This window comes from Orycteropus afer, unplaced genomic scaffold (assembly GCF_000298275.1).
Source record: "Orycteropus afer afer isolate SDZICR_OR568_19922 unplaced genomic scaffold, OryAfe1.0 scaffold00021, whole genome shotgun sequence".
Lineage (NCBI taxonomy): Eukaryota > Metazoa > Chordata > Mammalia > Tubulidentata > Orycteropodidae > Orycteropus > Orycteropus afer.
This window is the reverse complement of record NW_006921608.1, coordinates 1,746,963-1,768,541: the sequence shown is the minus strand read 5'-3', so window position 1 is coordinate 1,768,541 and position 21,579 is coordinate 1,746,963. Positions and strand designations below refer to the sequence as shown.

The 21,579-nt window shown below is 36.4% G+C and overlaps 1 protein-coding gene across 1 annotated transcript; it reads left to right on the top strand.

Annotated features, from left to right (window-relative positions):
* The first annotated feature begins 727 nt into the window (after positions 1–727).
* EBAG9 (estrogen receptor binding site associated antigen 9) lies at positions 728–20,483 on the top strand. Its single transcript, XM_007934766.2, has 6 exons — positions 728–810; positions 7,502–7,580; positions 8,383–8,541; positions 10,045–10,152; positions 16,928–17,019; positions 20,363–20,483. Exons 1-6 carry the CDS (start codon positions 728–730, stop codon positions 20,481–20,483), a joined length of 642 nt encoding a protein of 213 aa, XP_007932957.1.
* The last annotated feature ends 1,096 nt before the right edge of the window (positions 20,484–21,579 follow it).

Below are 21,579 nucleotides of genomic sequence, written 5' to 3'. Positions count from 1 at the left end.
CGCAGAAGGAAGACAGGGCAATCTACTTCTGTAAAGATTTACCACCTTAGAAATCCAGTAAGGGTTGCTCTGAGTTGGAATTGACTTGATGGCAATAGGTTTGGTTTGGGTTTTGAATTCGATTTGCCAATGTTTTATTATGGTATTTTTTTAAATCAATGTTTGTGAGATAATTGTTTTGTTTTCTGCTAATGTCTTTGTCTGGTATTATCATTATAATGTTGGCTTCCAAGAATGAGTTGCGAAATAGTCTCTCCTCTTCAGTTTTCTGATAGTTTGTATATAATGGATATTATTTTGATACTATTCATCAGCAAAGCCATCTGGGCCTGGAAGGTTTTTAACTACTTCCCCTTCTTTAAAAGACGCATTATACTAGTAAAAATATTTTTATTTTAACCATAAATTTTGTATTAAATAAGTAATTTAAATAAATTATCTTTTAAAATTACACACTTTGATAATATTTTGGAAGAGTTTATTTTTCCTTTCAACTCTTGAAACCTTTTAAAATCCAGTTTCTCAAATTGTTAATATGATTTATATTTAATTTTAAATTTACCATGTTATTTGTAGTTTCTGGAGGGAAGTTAAAAATGTATCACTCGGCTTTTCTCAGTACATAATTGAAGTTTTCAACTTCAACCTTTAGAACAGGAGTACAGCTTATGAAAGCAACTTAATACATTTACTTTTGTGGCTTTCTCCCCAGGTTTTGATTCTCACCATGGCCATCACACAATTCCGGTTGTTTAAAGTTTGCACCTGCCTAGCAACAGTATTCTCATTTCTAAAGAGATTAATATGCAGGTAATCACATTTTATGTTCACAATGATCTGTTTATTTCCTCCTGTTTTGGATTCCTTTAAAAGTACAAAAGGGCAGGATAGAGTATATTATATTTAAGCTAAGTATCTTGATTGCAGTCCATATTAACATTAATTCCTACTATTCTTTCATATTTTTTTCTGTAGACAAACTTGGAAAGTATAGGTTTGATTATTTTTACTGTTTGAAATTCTTACATCTCTCATTCTTAGCACTGTAGAATTACATATAATCATCACAGGGCTTTTATGTACATAATTGTTATCAGAAAATTTTAAGGTGGTTAGTTGGAATTAGGCATATATGTTTCCTTACATGCTACTAGTTGAATACTATTTTTGTATTTTTTAAAATAAGACTTTAACAGAGAAGTCCAAACCAAATAGATGTTTTGTGTCTTTTAAATAGCATTCTTGAGTGTGCATGTAGTCTAATGAATTACTTTGCTTCAGTAGGGCACCCAAAGACTCATATTCCTTTTATCTTGTAATACTGCCATACCTTAGTGCTGTAGTTCCTAAACTGTGTGCTGAGATGCAGCAGACTCATAGACGTGCTACCGGCTATTTTTAAATTTCCAGCAAAACAGAGAGTCAGCATCGTTTGGTCACTGTACAAAGTACTAGCTGAAGATAGTTCATACTTACAAGAGTAGATTGTGCAGGATTCCTGCATGATGATGATGTTCATGAATGCTTAAGCTTTTGTTTACCCATACTTTTGGTGACCTATCTTTGCAAAGCTAGGTGTTCCAGCAATTTCTGTAATTTAAAACAAGTACTGTGCCAAAATAAATGTGGAACAAGAAGTGAGGCTGGTAATGTCCATTCATAAAACAAAACGGGACCAGGTTTGCCATTCTGATAGAGCCTGGTGACTATAGACTCTAGCCGTCCTTCAGGTCTGAAATTGAACCCACTTCTGTGGTTTCCAGCCAAACAGAAGACAGGCAGACGAGCTGAACATTTACATTAGGTAGATACGCTCCTTGGAGAGATCAGTCATGGAAGAATAGAAGGGCCGTGTGTGCACAGGGAGACAGCTCAGGGGGCAGGAGTGCATGGGAGGGAAGGACACATAGGGAGGAAATGGAAAGAGCTGTTGCAGTGTGGGAGACTGCAGTCAAAGTAATGAGACAGTGTATGTGAGTTACTATATGGAAAATGAATGTGCTCTGTAAACATTCACCCAAATCACAATAAAAATTAAAAACAAAACAAAACAAAAAAACCACCCTGTAGAGCAGTTCTACTCTGTCTTACAAGGTCACCAAAAAAAAAAAAAAAAGAAACAAATGAGGCTGGCAGTGTCTAATCTGATACCAAGGTTTGAGAATTTGTGCCATGCCTAACAGGCCCACGTGTTCCAATAATGAGAAATTGTGTTTATTTAAGAATGAAATAAAGATTTACCTTTTCTTTCAATTTATGTATATTAGTTTTTCAAATGTCTGCTAAGTGGTTAGGACACAAATAACTATTAAGTTGTTTAAACCTGACTACTTAATCAATGGAACTTTTAGGTATTTTTTTTTGCCTATTGGTGCTGTGAAGAAATTATTGACATACTAGAGTAGAGTGAAAGAGGAAATGGAGCACAATCAGTTCTCTTTAGTGGACGTGATTTTAGAAGTTGCACACAATAATTCTGTTTATAACCTCTTGTCTGGAGCCATAGTTATATAGCCACCTAGCTCTAAAGGAAGCTGGGAAACAATCTCTAGATAGGTGGCTATTTGATGGCTGCTAAAACTTTGAAGATTAAGTAGCATTGAATTTATTATTAGAAGTACAGTGTTCTGGGATTTAAAAGAAAAAGGTCTAGAGTGTAACAGTGAGAATGAGTGGATGAGATATAGTGCAGATGATAGTGGAGGTGGCAAGATCAAGTAAGAGAGGGAAAGTTTAGGTGGTTGACTGTTGAAGTCACTCAGGAGGAATACAGGATTTGGAGTGTAGAAAAAACAGTGAACTAAGTACACAAATCAACAGAGACTGAGAAAGAATAGCCAGAAATTCACTATAAACAGGATAAGAATGGTATTCCAGATGGCAGGGAGTTAAAAAGCAATTGTGTTAAAGAATAATGATGAATTTTAGGTGGTTTTTTTTTTCTTTGTATAACTTTATTTTCTGGTATTTGTTACAATTAATATAGATTACTTTTGTTGTTGTTGTTGTTGTTATGTGCCCTCAAGTCGGACCCAACTCATAGCGACCCCGCCTTGGGTTGCCAAGGCAGTATCACTACAGAAGTAGATGGCCCAACCTTCCTTCCAAGGAGTGGCTGGTGGGTTTGAACCGCCAGCCTTCTGGTTAGCAGTCAAGTGCCTTAGGCACTATGCTACCAGAGCTCCTAGATTACTATTAGAGTAAAAAATTACATTTCATTAAAAAAAAATATTAAAGCAGTTTTTGTTTGTTGTCACTATAAATGTCTATTGTCAGTGTAAATATATTCAGTATGATTATACATTCAGTTTTAAAGGAACCTAAATGAGCTCTGGTAGCATAGTGGCTAAGACACTTGCCTGCTAACCAGACGGCTGGCGGTTCAAACCCACCAGCCACTCCTCGGAAGGAAGGTTGGGCAATCCTACTTCCGTAGTGATACTGCCTCGGAAACCCAAGGAGGGGTCGCTATGAGTCGGGGCCGACTCGACGGCACATAACAACAACAACAAAAACAACCATTTGTTAAGATAAGCTTCTCTTAGATGTCAGAAAAAATATCTAAAGTACCAGACTTATGTTATAAATTTAAGAGTAGATTATATTACTTTTCTGTTTATCCTTTAAAGAAATTTTGATTTCTAATCTTCTAGTGAAAATAGCTAACTTTACTAATTAACTCTTAAGTGGATTCATTATAGATTATTTGAAGTGCAACAAATGGATACCATATTTTTTGCAAATACTGTATACACATAAAAACATGCACACAGATAGAATGCGCAGAGATGACAAAATGATGTAAAAAAGTTTTGGCATAGCATGCCCGTGCATCTGCCGCTCATGTGTTAAGACATTTCCATAAGTGAATTTTGGCCTCATTCACCCTCATTTAATAGTCTGAAAATACTACTTTTTATCTTATGTGTATAACAAAGGTATAAGGCCCAGTCAAGAAGTCATGGATCGAGTTTGGTAATATCCTAGTAATCAAAAAATAAACAGTGGAAACTGTGTTTGTTTTTATTAATTTAAATTGATGATCATATTCCCATCACTTTTGAGACAGAATGTTGAACCAGCTGAAGCCTGTCCATAAATCACATGCTGTTGATCGGAAGCATAAACGGAGTGAGGCCTGCACTGGCATAAATGGCATCAAAAGCTATTAATATAGGAATCAGTTCAGTCTGCATTTACATAATTATCCCAGTCGTCTTCCAACTCTGGCTTTTAATTGGAGGAATAAACAAAGCAAAACTGATACATGATTGCTTTTGGCTCAGCAGATGAATGCAAAACCCTCACCAGATCTCTTAAGTGAAACTATTAGCTATGTTAGTTCTGCTTATTTTATGAACTAATTACATCTTACTGGCACCAGTGTCCTTGATCAATGATCATGACTCACTGTAGTCATATGCTTGTTAGCATATAAAAAGACCCTTGCTGCTTATACACCTCACATTCAGATTTTGAGATCTCTCCTAGAACTAGCCAGTTACCAATTATATTGTGTACTTTTTTTCAGTTTATAAATCTAAATCTTAAAACCCTTTAGGATCATATCAGGAATTAAATGCAAATCCTACTGCCAACTTCAAACTGAAAGTTGTTGCAAGGATGGAAGAAACAAATAACAGTGGCCATGAGAAAGCCTGAGGTTTGAGTGTTCTCCATTCATGAACGAAGAAAGAAAAAAACTGAAAAAATGAATCTGAGGAAACGTGCACATCGTGAGCCCAAAGAGAAATGGCCTGAGTTAGAGAACAACTTGAAAGAGTGGATTTTTTCTCCATCCAAACAAAATCAAGCTGTCTCTACTATCACAATTCAGATCAAAGCAGAGCTTCTGGCAAATGGAAGAGGAATTCCAGATTTCAAGGCATATTTCATCTGGTTTCTGAATTCATGAAAAGGAAAGGTCTTTCCATCTCAATGAGAATTGCTGTAGGCTAGCACCTTCAGATGACTAGGAGCGAAAAATGGTCACCTTCCATGAATACTTCGCCAAAGAAATCTCTGAGCTCTATAGATCTGCAGTGGATGTAGTTAATATGGATGAGGTTCTGATGTCTTTTGACATTTCAGCCACCAGGACTGTTGCTGATTCAGGTAAGAAAACTGTAGCCATTACAATCAATGGGCACAAGAGCACTTGCTTCATTGTAGTTCTTGGTTGCACTGCCAGGGGGGTGAAATTACAGCCAGTGTTCATTTGTAATTGATTTACCATGTCCTGCTGTATACTGCCCACCTATGTGATAGTTCATTATAATAAGGGATGGATTGACTGTGATACTATGAAAGTTTGGGTAGATGAATGTTGTAGGGCCAGACAAAGGAGTCTTTTTGAAAAAGTCTTTACTAAATTTCGACTCCATGGCTGCTCACAAAGAAAAATGTTCCAAATTACATTAACTGGTGCCCATATAGCAGTCATACTTGGTGCCCACACCTCCACCCTGCAGCTGCTTGATACAGCAGTCAACCACCTGTTCAGGACTTCCGTGAGAAGAGACTGGGATGAGTGGATGCAGTCTGGGGTTCATGAGGTTACACCATCAGGATAACTGAAGCAAGTGATGTTTACAGAAGTCTGTAAGTGGGTGGCTTCTGCTTGTGCAGAAATAATCCCAGAAACCATCTGCAACAGTTTCAGAAAGGATGGGATTATGTACCAGTAGAATACTATGGTGAAGCTGAAGAGGTCAAAGGCAGTGATGATCACACCACAAGTCACAGAAGAGAGTCTGTCGGCAGCTGTGAGATAATTGAGTGATGATGTGACGGGGGATCGGACTCTGAGAGTTCCTGGAGTTGGATAATGATGATAATGATAACAAAAAACTAAAATGGCCCATTTTTAGATGAAAACAGTTTTTTTCTGGTGACTTTTTGTTGATTTCAAAGATGTTGGTTATCAAAAATTTTGTTTCTATTTAAAATTTATGAAAGCAATAAAATATAAAAATCTTGTTCTTATAGTTTAGGCCTGGAATAATTTTTTACTTACTAATTTCTAGCTTTGGAAGGAAGGTTGGGCAGTCCTACTTCCGTAGTGATACTGCCTCGGAAACCCAAGGAGGGGTCGCTATGAGTTGGGGCCGACTCAACAGCAAACAACAACAACAACAACAATTTCTAGCTCTTCATGCATTTATACTCTCTGATTTCAACATAATGGAGCTCTGATGGCACTGTGGTTAAGGCATTGGGCTGCTAACCAAAAGATAAGAGGTTCAAACCCACTAGCCACTCTATGGAAGGTAGATGAGGCAATCTACTTCTCTAATATTTACAGCCTTGGAAACCTGAAGGGGTCACTGTGAGTCAAAATTGACTTGATGGCCGTGGGTTTGGGTTTTTTTTTTTTTGTTTCAACATGGTATCCTAGTTCTATCATAAGCCCATTCAGTTCACCATTGGTTGTACTTGGTTTAAGTAAATACCTACCTTAAATAAAGGTTCCATGAGATCAGTTTTATTTGGGTAACATTAAATTTAATGGACAGGAAAAAAAAATTGAAATTGAAGTTGGCAACATAAAACATTGATATAGCACACTTAAGAAAATCATGCATGAGGGTTGTGTGGACTGTAAAAAATGTATACCACACATGTTGTTTGCGTAAAAGTAAGGCAGTCACTATAATAGCTACCATTTTTTGAGTATCTTGTTGAGTGCCAAAACACCACTTTAATGGAGTTTATTCTGACTTATAGCAACCCCTAGTTGATAAATCAACCCCAAGTTGATAAATCTTCCTTCTGCAGAGTAGCTGGTGGGCTTGAACTGCCAGCTTTCTGATTAGCAGTCAGATGCCTTAGGCACTGCACCATCTTAGCTTAGGTGCTTTAAATATGTCACTTAAATTTTCACAGCAACCTTACAAATGTAGATTAATGTCTACATTTTATGGATGAGGATACTGACACTAAGAGGTAATTCTAACTAGACTCAACGATAAGTAGAGGTCAAATTGAAAACTATGATATACACAGTTTCCACAGCCAGTGCTCCTAACCACTGTGTTACAATACAGATCTTTTTTAATATAGGACTTTTGCTACTAATCCTTAAAATTTACTTGTCACAGTTTAGTTCAATCTAGTGATTTTTAAACTTTTAAATAGTTAATCTGTCTTACACAGAAACACAATATGCACACCAGATGAAAATGTCCCAGAGCTTCAGGTCCAGCACCTACGGTACCCCAGGGGGCTGAATTTGAAACTACTCTGTACATTTTGTTCTCTTTTTTTATATTGAGCTTGTTTACAGTTCTTGAGTCCTAAGGCAAAAAGCAGCAGTGTTTTCCTGATCAAGATGTTAACATTTGTAAGATCTCTGATTCGTGTTTTTTTATCATATCTTAATGAGCAACTGTTCATTGTTAAAAGAATTTAAAATTAAGAAATATCTTCCTACTGTCTATGGTGTTTTTCCCCATGGTTGTTTTGAAAGTACCTGAAATAAATTATTTTATTTTGGTTTTAGATCTGGCAGAGGGCGGAAATTAAGTGGTGACCAAATAACTTTGCCAACTACAGTTGATTATTCATCAGTTCCTAAGCAGGTAAGTTTTTTAGATTGCGAATAAGTGTTTCAGGACACTGTTTTTCAAACTGAATTGCAGTCCATTTGTACATCACAAAATTAATTTGGTGGTCAGTGTCAAAATTTGTCTTGTTGTTACATTTTTCTTCTCTAAAATTTCCATGTTTTTTCCTTTTATCTTTCATGTTTTGGCTGAGATTTTCATTTGTTCCCATTGGTTTCTAGAGTGTTTGGTCTTGCTTGTTGGAACATTTTATAATAGCTATTTTAAGATCTTTGCCACATAATTACAGTGTTTATGTTATCTTGGGATTGACATCTATTGATTGCCTTTTTCCATGTGAGTTGAGATATTTTTGGTGTTCTCTGAATGCCAAATAATTTTGGATTTGTAATATGAACATTTTGAATATTGTGTTTTGATATTCTTTATCCTATTTAAATTATATGGAGAATATTATTTTGTTTGTTTGTCTTAACGGGCAGTCACCATAGTTAGGATTAGGTCGCAAATTCTAGTCCATCTTCTGTGAACTGTAGTTCTAATGTCAGTTCAGTTTGTGAAACATTTGCTTTTGTTTTGTTTTTAGTGTACAGAATAGAACAAAATGGAATGGAATATGTTACAATGTCTGCATCATAGTAAAAGTTTTTTTAACTTTTTATCTAATTTTTATATGTGATATAAAAATGTATATTTTACTGTGGTTCAAAAAAGTTAGAAAATCTCTTTTAAAAAACCAATATTGCTAATAAATTATTAATGAGATATTAATTGACTTACTGTTCTGTGGCTGACAATGCTGATCAATTGAATTTAGACAGATGTTGAAGAGTGGACTTCTTGGGATGAAGATGTACCCACAAGTGTAAAGATTGAAGGAGGGAATGGAAATGTGTCAACACAACAGAATGCTTTGGAACAACTGGAACCTGACTATTTTAAAGACATGACACCAAATATAAGGAAAACTCAGAAAGTATGTTAAAGATTTATGCTTTTGCACAGTTAGCTACTTCATATTTTTAGAGTTAAAATTAGACAGTGTAATTAGTATTTATTTGAAAGTATTTATTACTTTTCTTTTTCCTGTTATGTTAAAGAATTACACATATACATTCAAATGGCCAGCCATAGGTGTAGTAAATTGTTTTGTAAAATTATATCTAAGCATTTATCGAAATCCTATATTTTATGTCAGATTATAGACTCCATTCTCTGCTGTGGAAACTAAGCTGAATGAGCTCACAGTTAAAAGAGTTCACAGTTTAATAAAGTCTACAACTGACAAGTAGTTTCCATGGTTTGTAACCATTGAAAAACTGATGCAGGGCTCTGAGAACTTACTATTATGAGTTTGTGTTAGTCATCCTTTCTTTATTTAATCTCTTTGGAGTTGAATATGGATGAACACTTAGAGGTGCAAGAAAGTACTGGGAAAAGCACAATGGTTGGATAGTTTCCTTTTTTATCAAAAATAATACGTGTACATTTTTTAAATCAAAGACTGTAGAAGGGCTTATAATAAAAAGCAACAGATTTCTACCCTCTGTCTCTTCATAGCCAGCTCTACTTTCCAGAAGTAGTCCCGCATAGTTTTATCTGTTAAGTGCTTGACATCACACCTATCTATACTACGCTTACATGGCTCTTTCTTGATTTACCAATCAGTCATTGTTCACTGACTTCAGACTGTGGATAATGAGGATTCGTTTCGTATTACCTTTCCCCTCTTGTCACTCCTTCACATATTACGTTACTATTCCATTCTGCCTGGCCAGTTATTCTGCCATTTGAAAAAAGAAGCAAAACCACATAAACACTTAAAAGGTCCATTTCTTGTCAGACAAACATAGAAAATATTTTTATATGTATTTTATGAAGTGAGGATATTATTTATTATACACTTTCTAATAATAGTTCTTCCCCCTTGTCCACTTCCCAGACAATTTTAGCTATGAATTTACTTGTACATTGTCATGGTTTTAGTACCATTCACATTCTGTAATCATAATTGTATTTTTTAGTTATCCATGTATCTCAGTGCTGAAAAGCATCAAGTTGCATATTTCAGGGAGCCTTTAAATGGTGTTTGGTGGAAGTATTGCTGGTCTCAGTAGAAACTAATTAATTACAATAGTAATTTTTTAAAGTAATTTGTATGAAAATATTTTTAACTAGAATACATCAAACAAGTGTATTCTGTTATCGTGGGTCTGAAAGAATCAAGGCATTCATAGACTTCCTACTTGCTTAGGGAGCTAGCTATGCTCTTGGCAGGATGTGACCTGTGGTCTTATTTAATGTAGTCACTAGAAGTGTCTAATTATGTGCTGGAGGTCTGAAGAAAGAGAGGAGCAGTGAAGATAAATACTGATCAAAAAAAGTGAAATTATCAGCATAGAAAATGTTCTGATCAGTTGCTTACGTATTTTTATATAGGGATGTCTAAAATAACCCTGTAATTGTCTCAATTTTTCAGATTGTTATTAAGAAGAGAGAACCACTAAATTTTGGCATCTCTGATGGTAGCACAGGTTTCTCTAGTAGATTAGCAGCTACACAAGATATGCCTTTCATCCATCAGTCTGTAAGTATGTTCATGGTGTTTAGGGACAGATTTGTTTTCTTGTTTTTATTTGAAGAAAGAGTGGGTGGAGGGATCAAAATGAATTGAACATACTGTTTGTATTTCTGTGACCTTGAAATAGGTATACATGGTAGTTTGATAGAGATAAACAATGTTTTTTTTTTATTGAGATTATATATTATTCCAAATCTAATACCAGAATCCCAATGAGCCACATAAACGATAAGAGACAAAATGTTATTTTAAAATCTGAATTTTAAAAAAACATCACTAAAATGGGAGATAATCTTTAATAACAGGTTATTTTTAAGTGAGTTATGGATTGTTTCTCTGCTAAGTCTATTTACCTTTAAAATATGGTTTGACTTAAAATGGGTTCGACTTATATGCAACTTTTTAAGGATAAGGGTGGGCAAAGTAGGTAACTGTGGTTATCACGGCATATCAGAGAGAGGTTTGGAGATTTTTGAACACATAAATGTTTAGAACCCACCTGAGTCTCTGATGGGATACTGGAGCTCTGATACTGCCTAAGACATTTGACTGCTAACCAGAAGGCTGCCGGTTCAAACCCACCAGCTCCTCCTCAGATGGAAGATTGGGCAGTCTACTTCTGTAGAGATACTGCCTTGGAAACCCAAGGAGGGTTGCTCTGAGTGGAATCAACTAGACAGCAGTGAGTTTTGTTTTGTTTTTTTTTTTAGTGCTTACGCATGCTTTGAGTGATTGATTGTATTAGTTGTCTATTGTGTAATAATCTTCAATTTAGTTGCATAAGATGACAATAAACACTATCACACACAGTTTTTGTGGATCAGGAATTCAAGGGTGACAACTGGGTGTTTATAGCTCTGGAATTTGTTGTAGGCTTGCTTGTTACAGACAAGCAATTGACTGGCTCTGTAGTCATCTGAAGGTTTGACTAGCACTAGTGGACTCCCTTCATAGGTGACTCACAAGGCTGGCAGATGAATGCTGATTGTTTGCTTCAAACCTCAATTCCTTGCTGTGGCCCTCTCTATAGAGCTGCTTGAGTTTCCTCACAACTTAACAACCGGCTTCTGCTAAGCAAGTGATCTGAGAGAAAGTGTGTGGACATATTTTAAACCACCACATCTATCTTTTTTATCTTATTTGTTTGTGTAAACTATATAGGTGCTTCTGAGAACACTTTCCCCCTTGGGACTTACATTCATGTATGGTTTTTTTAATTAGGATTTGGGTGAAGATTTACAGAGTAAATTCACTTGTCATACAGCAGTTCACATATACTTTGTCTCATGTCATTGACCAAAATTTACAATGCAGCAGCTCCCCTCCCACTTCCTCCCCATAGTTACCTCCTCCCAGTGTCCATCCCTTCATACTCTTCTGCACCCTGAGCTATCTCCCTGTGCATAAGCAGCCCTTCCTTCTCCCATGATTGTTCTCTCCAGGGCATGTGTCTACTTGAGGTAAATGTTTAACTCACATGCCTGTACTTTGTTTGGCTGGAAACCCCAGTTGTGGGTTCAATTCCAGACCTGAAGGGCAGCTAGGGGCCATAGTCTCAGTGGTTACACCAGGCTCTATTGGACCAGCAAACCTGGTCCCCACCTTCTTTTTTTTTTTTTTTTGCCTCCAAATGATTTTGAGTTTTGTACCACATTGTTCTCCTTCTTTATGCAGGATCTCCTACATCCCTTCCAAGTGGATGGCAGTGGTAGCTGGGCACCATCTAGTTCTTCTGGTCTCATAGTTGTATAGGTTGCAGATTGGATGGTGTACCAGTCGCTAGGACTGATTGTTTCCCTTAATTTTGGTTTTCTTCTTTCTTCTTGACAAGGAGAGACCCGTTGTTGCATCTAGATGGCAGCTTCCTAGCTTTTAAGGTCCCAGTCGCTACTCGCCAAAGTAGTAGGTGGAACAATGTTTTGTATAGTATGTTATGCCAATTGAGCTTGATGTCCCCTGCGACTATGGTCCCAAGCCCGCAGGATCAACTGCTCGGTCCCTCTGGGTAGCTGGCTGTGACCAAGTAATGACCATAACCTTGCCCCTTGTCAGCTCTACTATACACCTGGGAATTCTGATCATTCACATGAACTTATAGGCCCATTGTCTGCCAACCCTATATATGATCTTGGATACACTCTCCATTTAGACATACCTAATTGTTTAGCTTGTTCACCCATCTATCCGTCCCTATACCCATGTTTGCTTTCACTGACAACTCAGTACTGTATATGCAAAGGGGTTCATATTTGTTGTCTGTACTGCCCATGTAACTCTCTATGTCTTTCTCATCCTCAATGCTGCCATATTGGTCACTCACATTTGGTATCATGTATGTTTTTAATACCTTGATTAACATTTTTTCTGCTAATGGTAGGCCCTGTGCTAAGTACTAGTAATACAGTGATGACAGTGCCCCGGCCTTAGAAGGATGCTGCTTGAATAATTTATTTTAGAAAGATCAGCACAAGGCTGGTCCCTATGACACAAAGGTTACAGATCTCCCAAATGTCTAACTTTTCCAAACTGCTGTGCCATTCCATCATCTCTGACTTCAACTCCTCTTTCTCCCCTCAGTAATCTCCCTCCTGTCTTAGGATTCCATAGTTGGCTGAAACGTCTCACAGAACTCACAAACTTCCAGAGAAATGGCTCATGTGGTTGTGGTGGAGGCTGACAGGCTGGCAGGCTAGCAAGTCCCAGGTCAAGTCCAGTGTGAGATGATGACAAACCAAACACAGAACTGGAGCAAGAGAGTGACTCTCCCAGAACATTCATATATATACTTTCAAGGAAGCCAAGGGTGGTTTCTTGAGTCATACCTCCAGCAATGTGGAACTCAGGATACATTCCACCCTAAACAGGCATAGAGAATAGGATTTACAGTATATTGCAAGATGGTTGGTGAGTTGGGTCACGCCCTCCAGGAAGGCAGGACTCAAGATGCATCTACACAGGCATAGATACTAGGGTTTAGAATACTACACAGGCATAGATACTAAGGTTTAGAATACATCACAAAGTGGAGGACAGTGGCTAGAAGGACCATACTGAGCAATTCACTGTGCTGCAGATACATTCTATTAGAGTGACATACTATTAAATAAATGCTTACACACATAAATAGGTAATTACAGATGTTGATAACTGCTATGCAGTTTCACGATGTTTTAAAAATCCCACGTGCTTTACCTATATGTCCTGTGCTCTGCCAAAATACTCCCTTCACCCTTAAGCCTTGGCAACGACTGATCTTTTCACTCTCTCTGCAGTTTTGCCTTTTTCAAAATGACATACACCTGCTCATTCCTCAATTATCAATTATCTCATTATCCAATATTTCACATTTACAACAATAGTAAAAAAGCAGACTTCCTTATTCATTAATGAAATAATGCCTGGACATCGTGAACACTGAGGTGTGAGGTAAGAGTACCACTAGCTGGGCCATGATTCTTAGTGGTTTGGCAGATATGTAATGATGTAATTTGGCAGTTATGTAATGATATAATTACATGTAATTGTAATGATATAATATGTAATATGTAATAATGCAGTCATTCTTCATTTTGTGATCTGATAAGGTATTCCTCCATTTTCACCGAATGCCAATTTTTGTATAACAACCTGGTCTTTGGAACTTAACCGTGTTGCTTAAGTGAGAAGTGGGTGTAGTTGGAATCATACAGTATGTAGTCTTTTTGTACTGGCCTCTGTCATCTAGCAATATGTATTTAAACTTTTGCCATATCTTTTTCTAGTGTGGTATCTCTTTTCTTTTTACTCCTGAATAATATTCTATTATGTGGTGGCGTAGTGCCTAAGGCACTTGACTGCTAACCAGAAGGCTGGCGGTTCAAAACCACCAGCCACTCCTTAGAAGGAAGCTGGGGCAATCTACTTCCATAGTGATACTGCCTGAGAAACCCAACAAGGGGTCACAATGAGTTGGATCTGACTTGACGAGAGTGAGTTTGATTTTGGTTATATGCATAAATCTGTTTGTCTATCCATTCACCTATTGAAAGACATATTGGTTGTTTCTAGTTTTTGGCAATTAGGAATAAACTGCTGTAAACATTTGTGTACAGGTTTTCGTGTGATGGAACCTTTCAGCTCATTTGGCTAAATACTTAGGAGCATGATTGCTGGATTATACAATAAGCCTGAGCTTAGCCTTGTAAGAAACTGCCAGGCTGTCTTCCAAAGTGGCTGCACAGTTTTGCATTCCTGCCAGGGGTGGATGCGAGTTCTTGTTGCTCTACATTTTCACTAGCATTTGGTGTCAGGGTTTTGAATGTTAGTCATTCTAATAGGAATGTAGTGTTAACTAATTGTTTTAATTTGCATTTCTCTCATGATAGATGAGCATCATTTCATATGATAATTTGCCCTTGTGTGTATCTTCTTTGGTAAAGTAGTGCCCATTTTGTAATTGGGTTGTTTGTGTTATTTTTGTTGAGTATTAGGAGTTCTTTTTATGTTGTGGATATAAGTCCTTTATTAGATATTGTTTTGTACATATTTTTTTCCAGTCTATGGCTTGTCTTTTCATTCTCTTAACAATGTCATTCACAGAACAGAAGATTTTAATCTTAATGAAGTCCAGCTTATCAATATGTTCTTTCATGGATCAGGCTTTTGGTATTGTATTTAAAACCCAGTTTCCAAACCAATGTTACCCAAACCCTGTGTTATCTTCTACAAGTTTTATAGATTTTCCTATTACATTTACGTCTATGATCCACTTTTGAGTTAATATTTGTAAAATTAAACTTCTGCATGTGGATATCTAGTTGTTCCAGTACTGTTTGTTGGAAAGGCTATCCTTTGCCTAATGGATTGTGTTTATGCCTTTATCATAGATAAGTTGACTTTATTTGCGTGGGTCTATTTCTGGGTTTTTTGTTCTCGTCTGTTTATCTGTTTGTCTATTCTCTTGCCAGTACCACACTTCTGATTAGTGTAGCTCTATAGTAAGGCACTTGACTGCTAACCAGAAAGCTGGCGGTTCAAACCCACCAGCCACTCCTCGGAAGGCAAGTTGGACAATCTACTTCTGTAGTAATACCGCCTCGGAAACCCAAGGAGGGATCGCTGTGAGTCGGGTCTGACTCGATGGCAAACAACAACAACAACATAGTAAGCCTGGGATTCTGCAAAAGGAAGACTGGGCAGTCTACTTCCATAAAGATTTACCTCCTCGGAAACCCAAAAGGGGTTGCTATGAGTTGAAATTGCCTTGATGGCAGTGAGTTTGGTTTTTTGTGTTAAAGTTTTTCTGTCATTTCTTACAAACTTGATTTTCAGTTTATTAATTGGCTTTATAGTTTGGATGCTTTTTGATGGGCACATGTATTTAGTTTTTATGTAGACAGATCTATCAGTCTCATCCTTTACAATTTTTTTCTTTTTTACTTGGAAGGCCGTTTCTACTAAGAGATCAGATACTGTTTTTTAATGGTCTTAATAGTTCTTCTTTTTGATACTAAAAGACAAGCACTGGAAAAATAGATAAATATTATGACTAAAAAATTTGCAAATAAGAAATAGATGTAACCTAGTAACATGAAAAAAAGTTTGATCTTGCAGTTCTCAAAGAATTTCAAATTAAAATAACAGGACACCATTTTTTAAGTCTTCCCAAATTAGCAAAGATAAAACAGAAAACTGGTACCAGTATTGACAAATGTGTAAATAAATAAAAATTCTTGCTGCTATCAGGAGTTTAAGATAGTACAGCTTTTCAGGAAGGTCATTTGTACTTTGTTTCAGTAGCTTTAAAAATCACCATTTTCTCCAATGTAGCTCTTCTACTTTTACATATTTATATTAAATAGATAAGCAGGAATATTTACTTTTAAGAGTATTTTTTTAAGCAGAAGATGGTATTAAATTTATGATCAGGGGAGAAAACTCAAAAAATGTTTCATTTTCATTTTTAGGTATAAAAATGAAAAGAGAATACAAATAAACCTATTTATTGATATCAACTAGTGCTGGTTATTTTACACCCATAATCACTTCCATACCTAACGGAACACCCCAGAATGAGCATTTTTATTGGTTCATGGAAGATAAAAGTGAAGTTTTCTAGATCTGGCCTGGGGAAAAGTGGAAAGTAGTAGAAACCTACTGGTGTCAAATGAGTAGGACAGGAAAAAGGAAGCAGGATATAGAAGAAGAGTATTCCAATAAAGATAGCATCTTCCTGATCTGTCATTTTTGCCTAGGACCCAAATAGTAGGTACCACTGAACATCACTCCTGTAAGTTACCTCTGTGTAAGTGAAGATGACTTTGCTGGTTTCGAAACTCTGGTTACTTCCAGCTCATCCCTCAGCACAGATCAGTCAGACATCTCTAATTGACTCTGGATCAGTCATTTGGTCCCTTCACGCTCTCCTCCCCCTCTTTACTAAAAAGAGAGAAACAGAAGAGGTGTTCTGTTCTTGTCTGTCCATACTAAAGCAAAACAAGAAAATTTAAAAGGAATACTCCTTGAAACATAACATAGGAGGAAAGCTACACTTTCCCAGGACTGTTGTATTCTAGTGTTAGCACTGACAGTCCTGCATCTTGGGACACTCTCTAGTCCCAGGTGAAATCAGGGCCCAAATCATTTGGACTTTGTATAGGACACAGTAAGGAAATTGAGAAGCCACAGGGTATACAGCCAGTGACAGATTCTGAGTTACAGTTTAAAGCATACCCTTCTTGTCTGCTCTTTGGAGAAAAGATGGCTCTTTACTATCATTATTTTGTTTTGTTTTTTGTTGTAGCCTGAATTAGGTGACTTAGATACCTGGCAGGAGAATACCAATGCATGGGAAGAAGAAGAAGATGCGGCCTGGCAAGCTGAAGAAGTTTTGAGGTATTTCACAGATATTTACATTGCAACTGAGCAAAACTAGATTTATTCCCTGTAGTGTTTAAAATTAAGAGCACCTGCTCTGCCAGTGTGAAGCTTTGCTTCATTTGAACCTTAAGATAATATGGGACACTTTGTTGTATTTCAGACTACATGCACTTTTCTTATACAATTAAAACCTCATTCCCAGAAACCAAGAATTTATGAATAAAAGAACAGTAATTTTATTCCTAGCAAATGAGACCTTTTACAATATATGCTTTATACCTCATTCCTTTTAAAACGCACATCTCTCTTACCTGTCCTCTAAAATGTGAGGCACAACTATATATTCCTCTAGGTCAGAAATTGCAACTTTGTTTTTGCTGCCTGTGGTCTAGCACACATTTGAATGAAATAATCTCCTCACACATAGTTATACCTATGTATTTTCACTTTATAGTTGTTTGTACATATATCTCAGTTACTGTACATGAAAATTCTATGAAATCAATAATATAAGTCAAAAACTACCCATTCTACAGAAAAGAAAATGCTCTGAAGGTTTGAAAGTTTATTTTCATTGGTGATTAGGTCCATCCTTGTGTTTTGTGATCAATAAATTTAATTCTTGCTACTGCCATATTAGGTTAAAGAGGAAAGAGAAAATTTACCTTAAGAGAGCTGTCATCACTTACTTAGTATTTTTTAAAAGATTTTCACAATAGTGATAGGCCCTGGTGGTACAGTGGCTAAAGCACTTGGCTGCTAATCAAAAGGTCAGTGATTCAAATCCACCAGCCTCTCTGTGGGAGAAAGAGGTGCTTCTGTAAAGATAGACAGCTTTGGAAACTCTGTGGGGCAATTCTCTTCTGCTCTATTGGGTCGCTGTGAGTTAGAATTGTCTCTGATGGCAGTGTGCTTGTTTTTTTGGTTTCTCTGACTATCTTTAACAAAACAACTGATTTCATTTTTCTTGTATTTTCCTTTCCAGTTTGTCAGTTAAGTATAGTTACCTTGAATAGTCAGTAGAGGGTGCAGTTAAATAACTGGGAATAATTTTTTCTTAGTGTGACTTTTTTTCTGTTTTGTTTTTGGTTATATTTGTTGTTGTAGACTCTCCTGTTTTCAGCATGCCTTTTCTTTTTTAAGAGGAAGGGTTATAAAAAAAGATTTTAAGATGCAACATTTATGTTGCATGGATCATTAAAAAAAGATAAGTCATCTAATTTTTTATTCTTTATATATATATATGTATAAATCATAGATACAGAGGTCTGAATATTTTAGAATGTTTTGGGGATTCTAATGATTACTAGTGTCATTAACTACACAGGTAAAGGAAGGAGCTAGTCGTCACTTTGCATTTGGTAATCTTAATGACAGTACTACAGAGTTTATGTCATGACTCCATAAGTGTCTTAGCATTCACTGTACAAAAGCATTCCCTTTTCCATCTCATCCTTTTTCTCCCTAACCAAACCATTTTATTTTTTTTAATTTACTGTTTTGCATTATAATGACAGATTGGGAAAAGGTAGCCTATTAGTCAGTAGTACACATGCTTCATGCTACAAGTTGCTTAGGTAGTGCCAAAGGACAGTGGAGGCTTCTGTGTTATTGCTGCCCCAGAAGAACACTGAGAAGTTTAAAAATCTGTCCATGTTCTATATCCTCTAACTCTGAGCCTGTTTTTCACTGCCCTTGGGCATTAGTACTGTGATCAGAGTCATTAAGGAAGAAGAGTTTGCTACCTTAGTAATCCCAGACATGAATCTGACAGGTAAAATATATTTCATTTGCAATCATCTCTAAATTATCTCTGTGCCAGGAAATAGCTCCCTTTTTGTCCCTAGGATTTTGACTTTAGTACAAATTTTCAGTTTCTTGAAAATTAAAAGAGTTAGTGAGTAGTAGTTTCTTTAGCTATTCTTTAGAAACTTAATTAATTGATAGTGAACGTCAGAATGTTGCCTAAAATAAATCTGTTTTTTCCTTGAATTTTGGTCATCTATAACTCTGTTTAAAACCAAAAAAAAAACCAAACTCGCTGCCATGGAGTGGATTCCAACTCCTAGCGAACCCCTGTGGGTTTCTGAAGTGGTAAATCTTTATGGAACTTGATTGCCCAGCCTTCCTTCCGCAGAGTGGCTAGTGGGTTTGAACTACCAACCTTTGGGTTAGCAGTCAAATGCCTCAGGCACTGTGCTACCAGAGCTCCTTATAACTGTTTAGTCTCCCATTTATATGTGTGATTGAGAACTGTATATACGTTTTCCTCAGTATAGTCAGCTTTGAGCTGTCTCATATACAGGTAACCCATACTGGAGTTTTCTGCATCTAACCTAATGTTGCATATCTGGTATCCAGCTGTGATTTAACAGTTTTCTTCCACAATCTGGTATACTTATTTTCTCCACCCCAACCCTTCCGATCTAGCACCAGCTTCTGTTCCCATTCCCTTCTCCCATTTTATCACCCCTTCCTACTCCCCACAAATTAATCAATAAAGATACATAGCTTAGTGGTTTTGGACCAATGGAGTTATGATGGGCCTAAGCTCTGGTAGCATAGTGGCTAAGGCACTTGACTGCTAACCAGAAGGCTGGCGGTTCAAACCCACCAGCCACTCCTTGGAAGGAAGGTTGGGCAATCCTACTTCCGTGCCTCGGAAACCCAAGGAGGGGTCGCTGTGAGTCAGGGCTGACTCGACGGCACATAACAACAACAACAACAACAACAAGGAGAAGGTATGTATTTTATAATGTATGATTAGTAAGTCTCTACCCTTTTGCTCCTTCATGACTAGAGCTGGTTGAGTGTTAATCCTTAAATAAATAGATTTCTAGCTGCTAGTTGACAGATGGTGTTAAGTTTTCATTTTCTTTTTGCAGTGTGTTCTGCACAGCTGTATTAACTTCCTTTAGCTATTTTTAACTATTATAACGACAGTGGACTTAATCTTCAATATTGAGCTTTCCTGAGTGGTATAAAAGAAGAAGGTACGGTCCAATGGAAGCCCTTCCTGTGGAAATAATCTGAAGAAGGGTCAGGAGCCATAGGTTCTTGTCCTTATTCTTGACCCTGTGACTTTGGAAGGTCACTTAGTTTTTGTTCCTCATTTTACTTACTTGTCAGACAGAGATAATGCTGCTGCTTTTGCAAGTCATGTTACAAGGATTAAAAGAGATACTATTTTTGAAAGTTTGAAATTTTGAGAGCAATGGGAAGAACCAAGGTATTTTTGATTTTTGATAGTAAAAAGGCATTTTTATTGTTTTCTAAAATTTGTTATTTCACTGGTTTAATATTTTCTATAAGTAAAAATATGAAGGTTTTTTTTTTGTTATTGTTGTTTTAATTTCAGGCAGCAGAAAATAGCAGACAGAGAAAAGAGAGCAGCAGAACAACAAAGAAAAAAAATGGAAAAGGAAGCACAGCGGCTAATGAAGAAAGAACAAAACAAAATTGGTGTGAAACTTTCATAACCAGTGTTACTTGTTCTTCCAGTGTCATAGTGCCACTAGGAGAAACCCGCACTCCACAACCCAAGCAACACTTTGTGGATTTAAGAGTATTTTCAGAATACAAACACACTGCTTGATTTTAATGCATTCATCAGGTCATCCAGGACACCAGGATTCTCCCAAAGTACCTTGAACGCTTAGTGTTTGAGACTTAAAAAACAAAAAAGACGTATGAAATAATATTTTCTTCACAAGTTCCAAAAAGCAGACAGTTGGTGGCTGTAGAGGGATTACTATAAATGGAACATACCAGTACCTCTTCAAGCTAGTATTTCTAGCTAAATGGTGTAAATAATTTTATGGTGGAAAATAAATCAATCTTGCTGTCTGTTACGCTTTCCTTCATTGTGCATAATGATAAAATAAAATAATTTTAAATATGTCTTTTATTTCCATGATTACCTGATGTAAATCAGACAACCTCTAGGGCTTTAATTTCTTATTTTTGTTACAGAAACTGGTGTCTGCATACATTTTCTCTAACTTATAATGGTGTTTGTTTGATACAACATTAAGGAATGTGATGATTTTGGGTTTTGTTCAAGAAAATGACATTAAATGCAATAATTATATTTATCATAAAGGTTTTCTACATCTTTGTGTTCTTTTGGATGTTACAATGTTGTTATACATATTTGTAATTTATATTGCATGTATAAACACACTGCAAATCAGTTAAAATTGTAAATTTGTGTAACAATATTATAACTTGTGAGTTTTTAAAACTATTATCTAGTAGTATTTCCCCTTCCTTGTAGGTTTTAGGATATTCTGATTTCTTCTTAGTTCTTCCCGTTCTCCCAAAAGCTATTAATTTACAAATGGAGAAAGCCTTCATTTCTTATATTTTAAAGTTTTAGATGGTTTCTGTTTTGATTTTATTTATCTTATATACTGCAGGTTACCTGTGTTGTTGGCTAATAGTATTGATTCATTAAATTATAAACCCAGATTATTTCTATGTTGACTGCCTCCAAAATAGCCCCTTAAAGAAAGAAATATATACTGTTTCATGAGTAAAAATGTAGATTATATAACTTAAACCCCATTGGGTTTC

Bases quoted from the DNA above. Each gene is read 5' to 3' on its own strand.
- EBAG9 (XM_007934766.2), top strand. From the start codon at position 728: ATGGCCATCACACAATTCCGGTTGTTTAAAGTTTGCACCTGCCTAGCA. The intron at 7,581-8,382 runs GTAAGTTTTTTA...AATTGAATTTAG, and splicing joins ATTCATCAGTTCCTAAGCAG to ACAGATGTTGAAGAGTGGAC. The intron at 17,020-20,362 runs GTATTTCACAGA...TTTTAATTTCAG, and splicing joins CAAGCTGAAGAAGTTTTGAG to GCAGCAGAAAATAGCAGACA.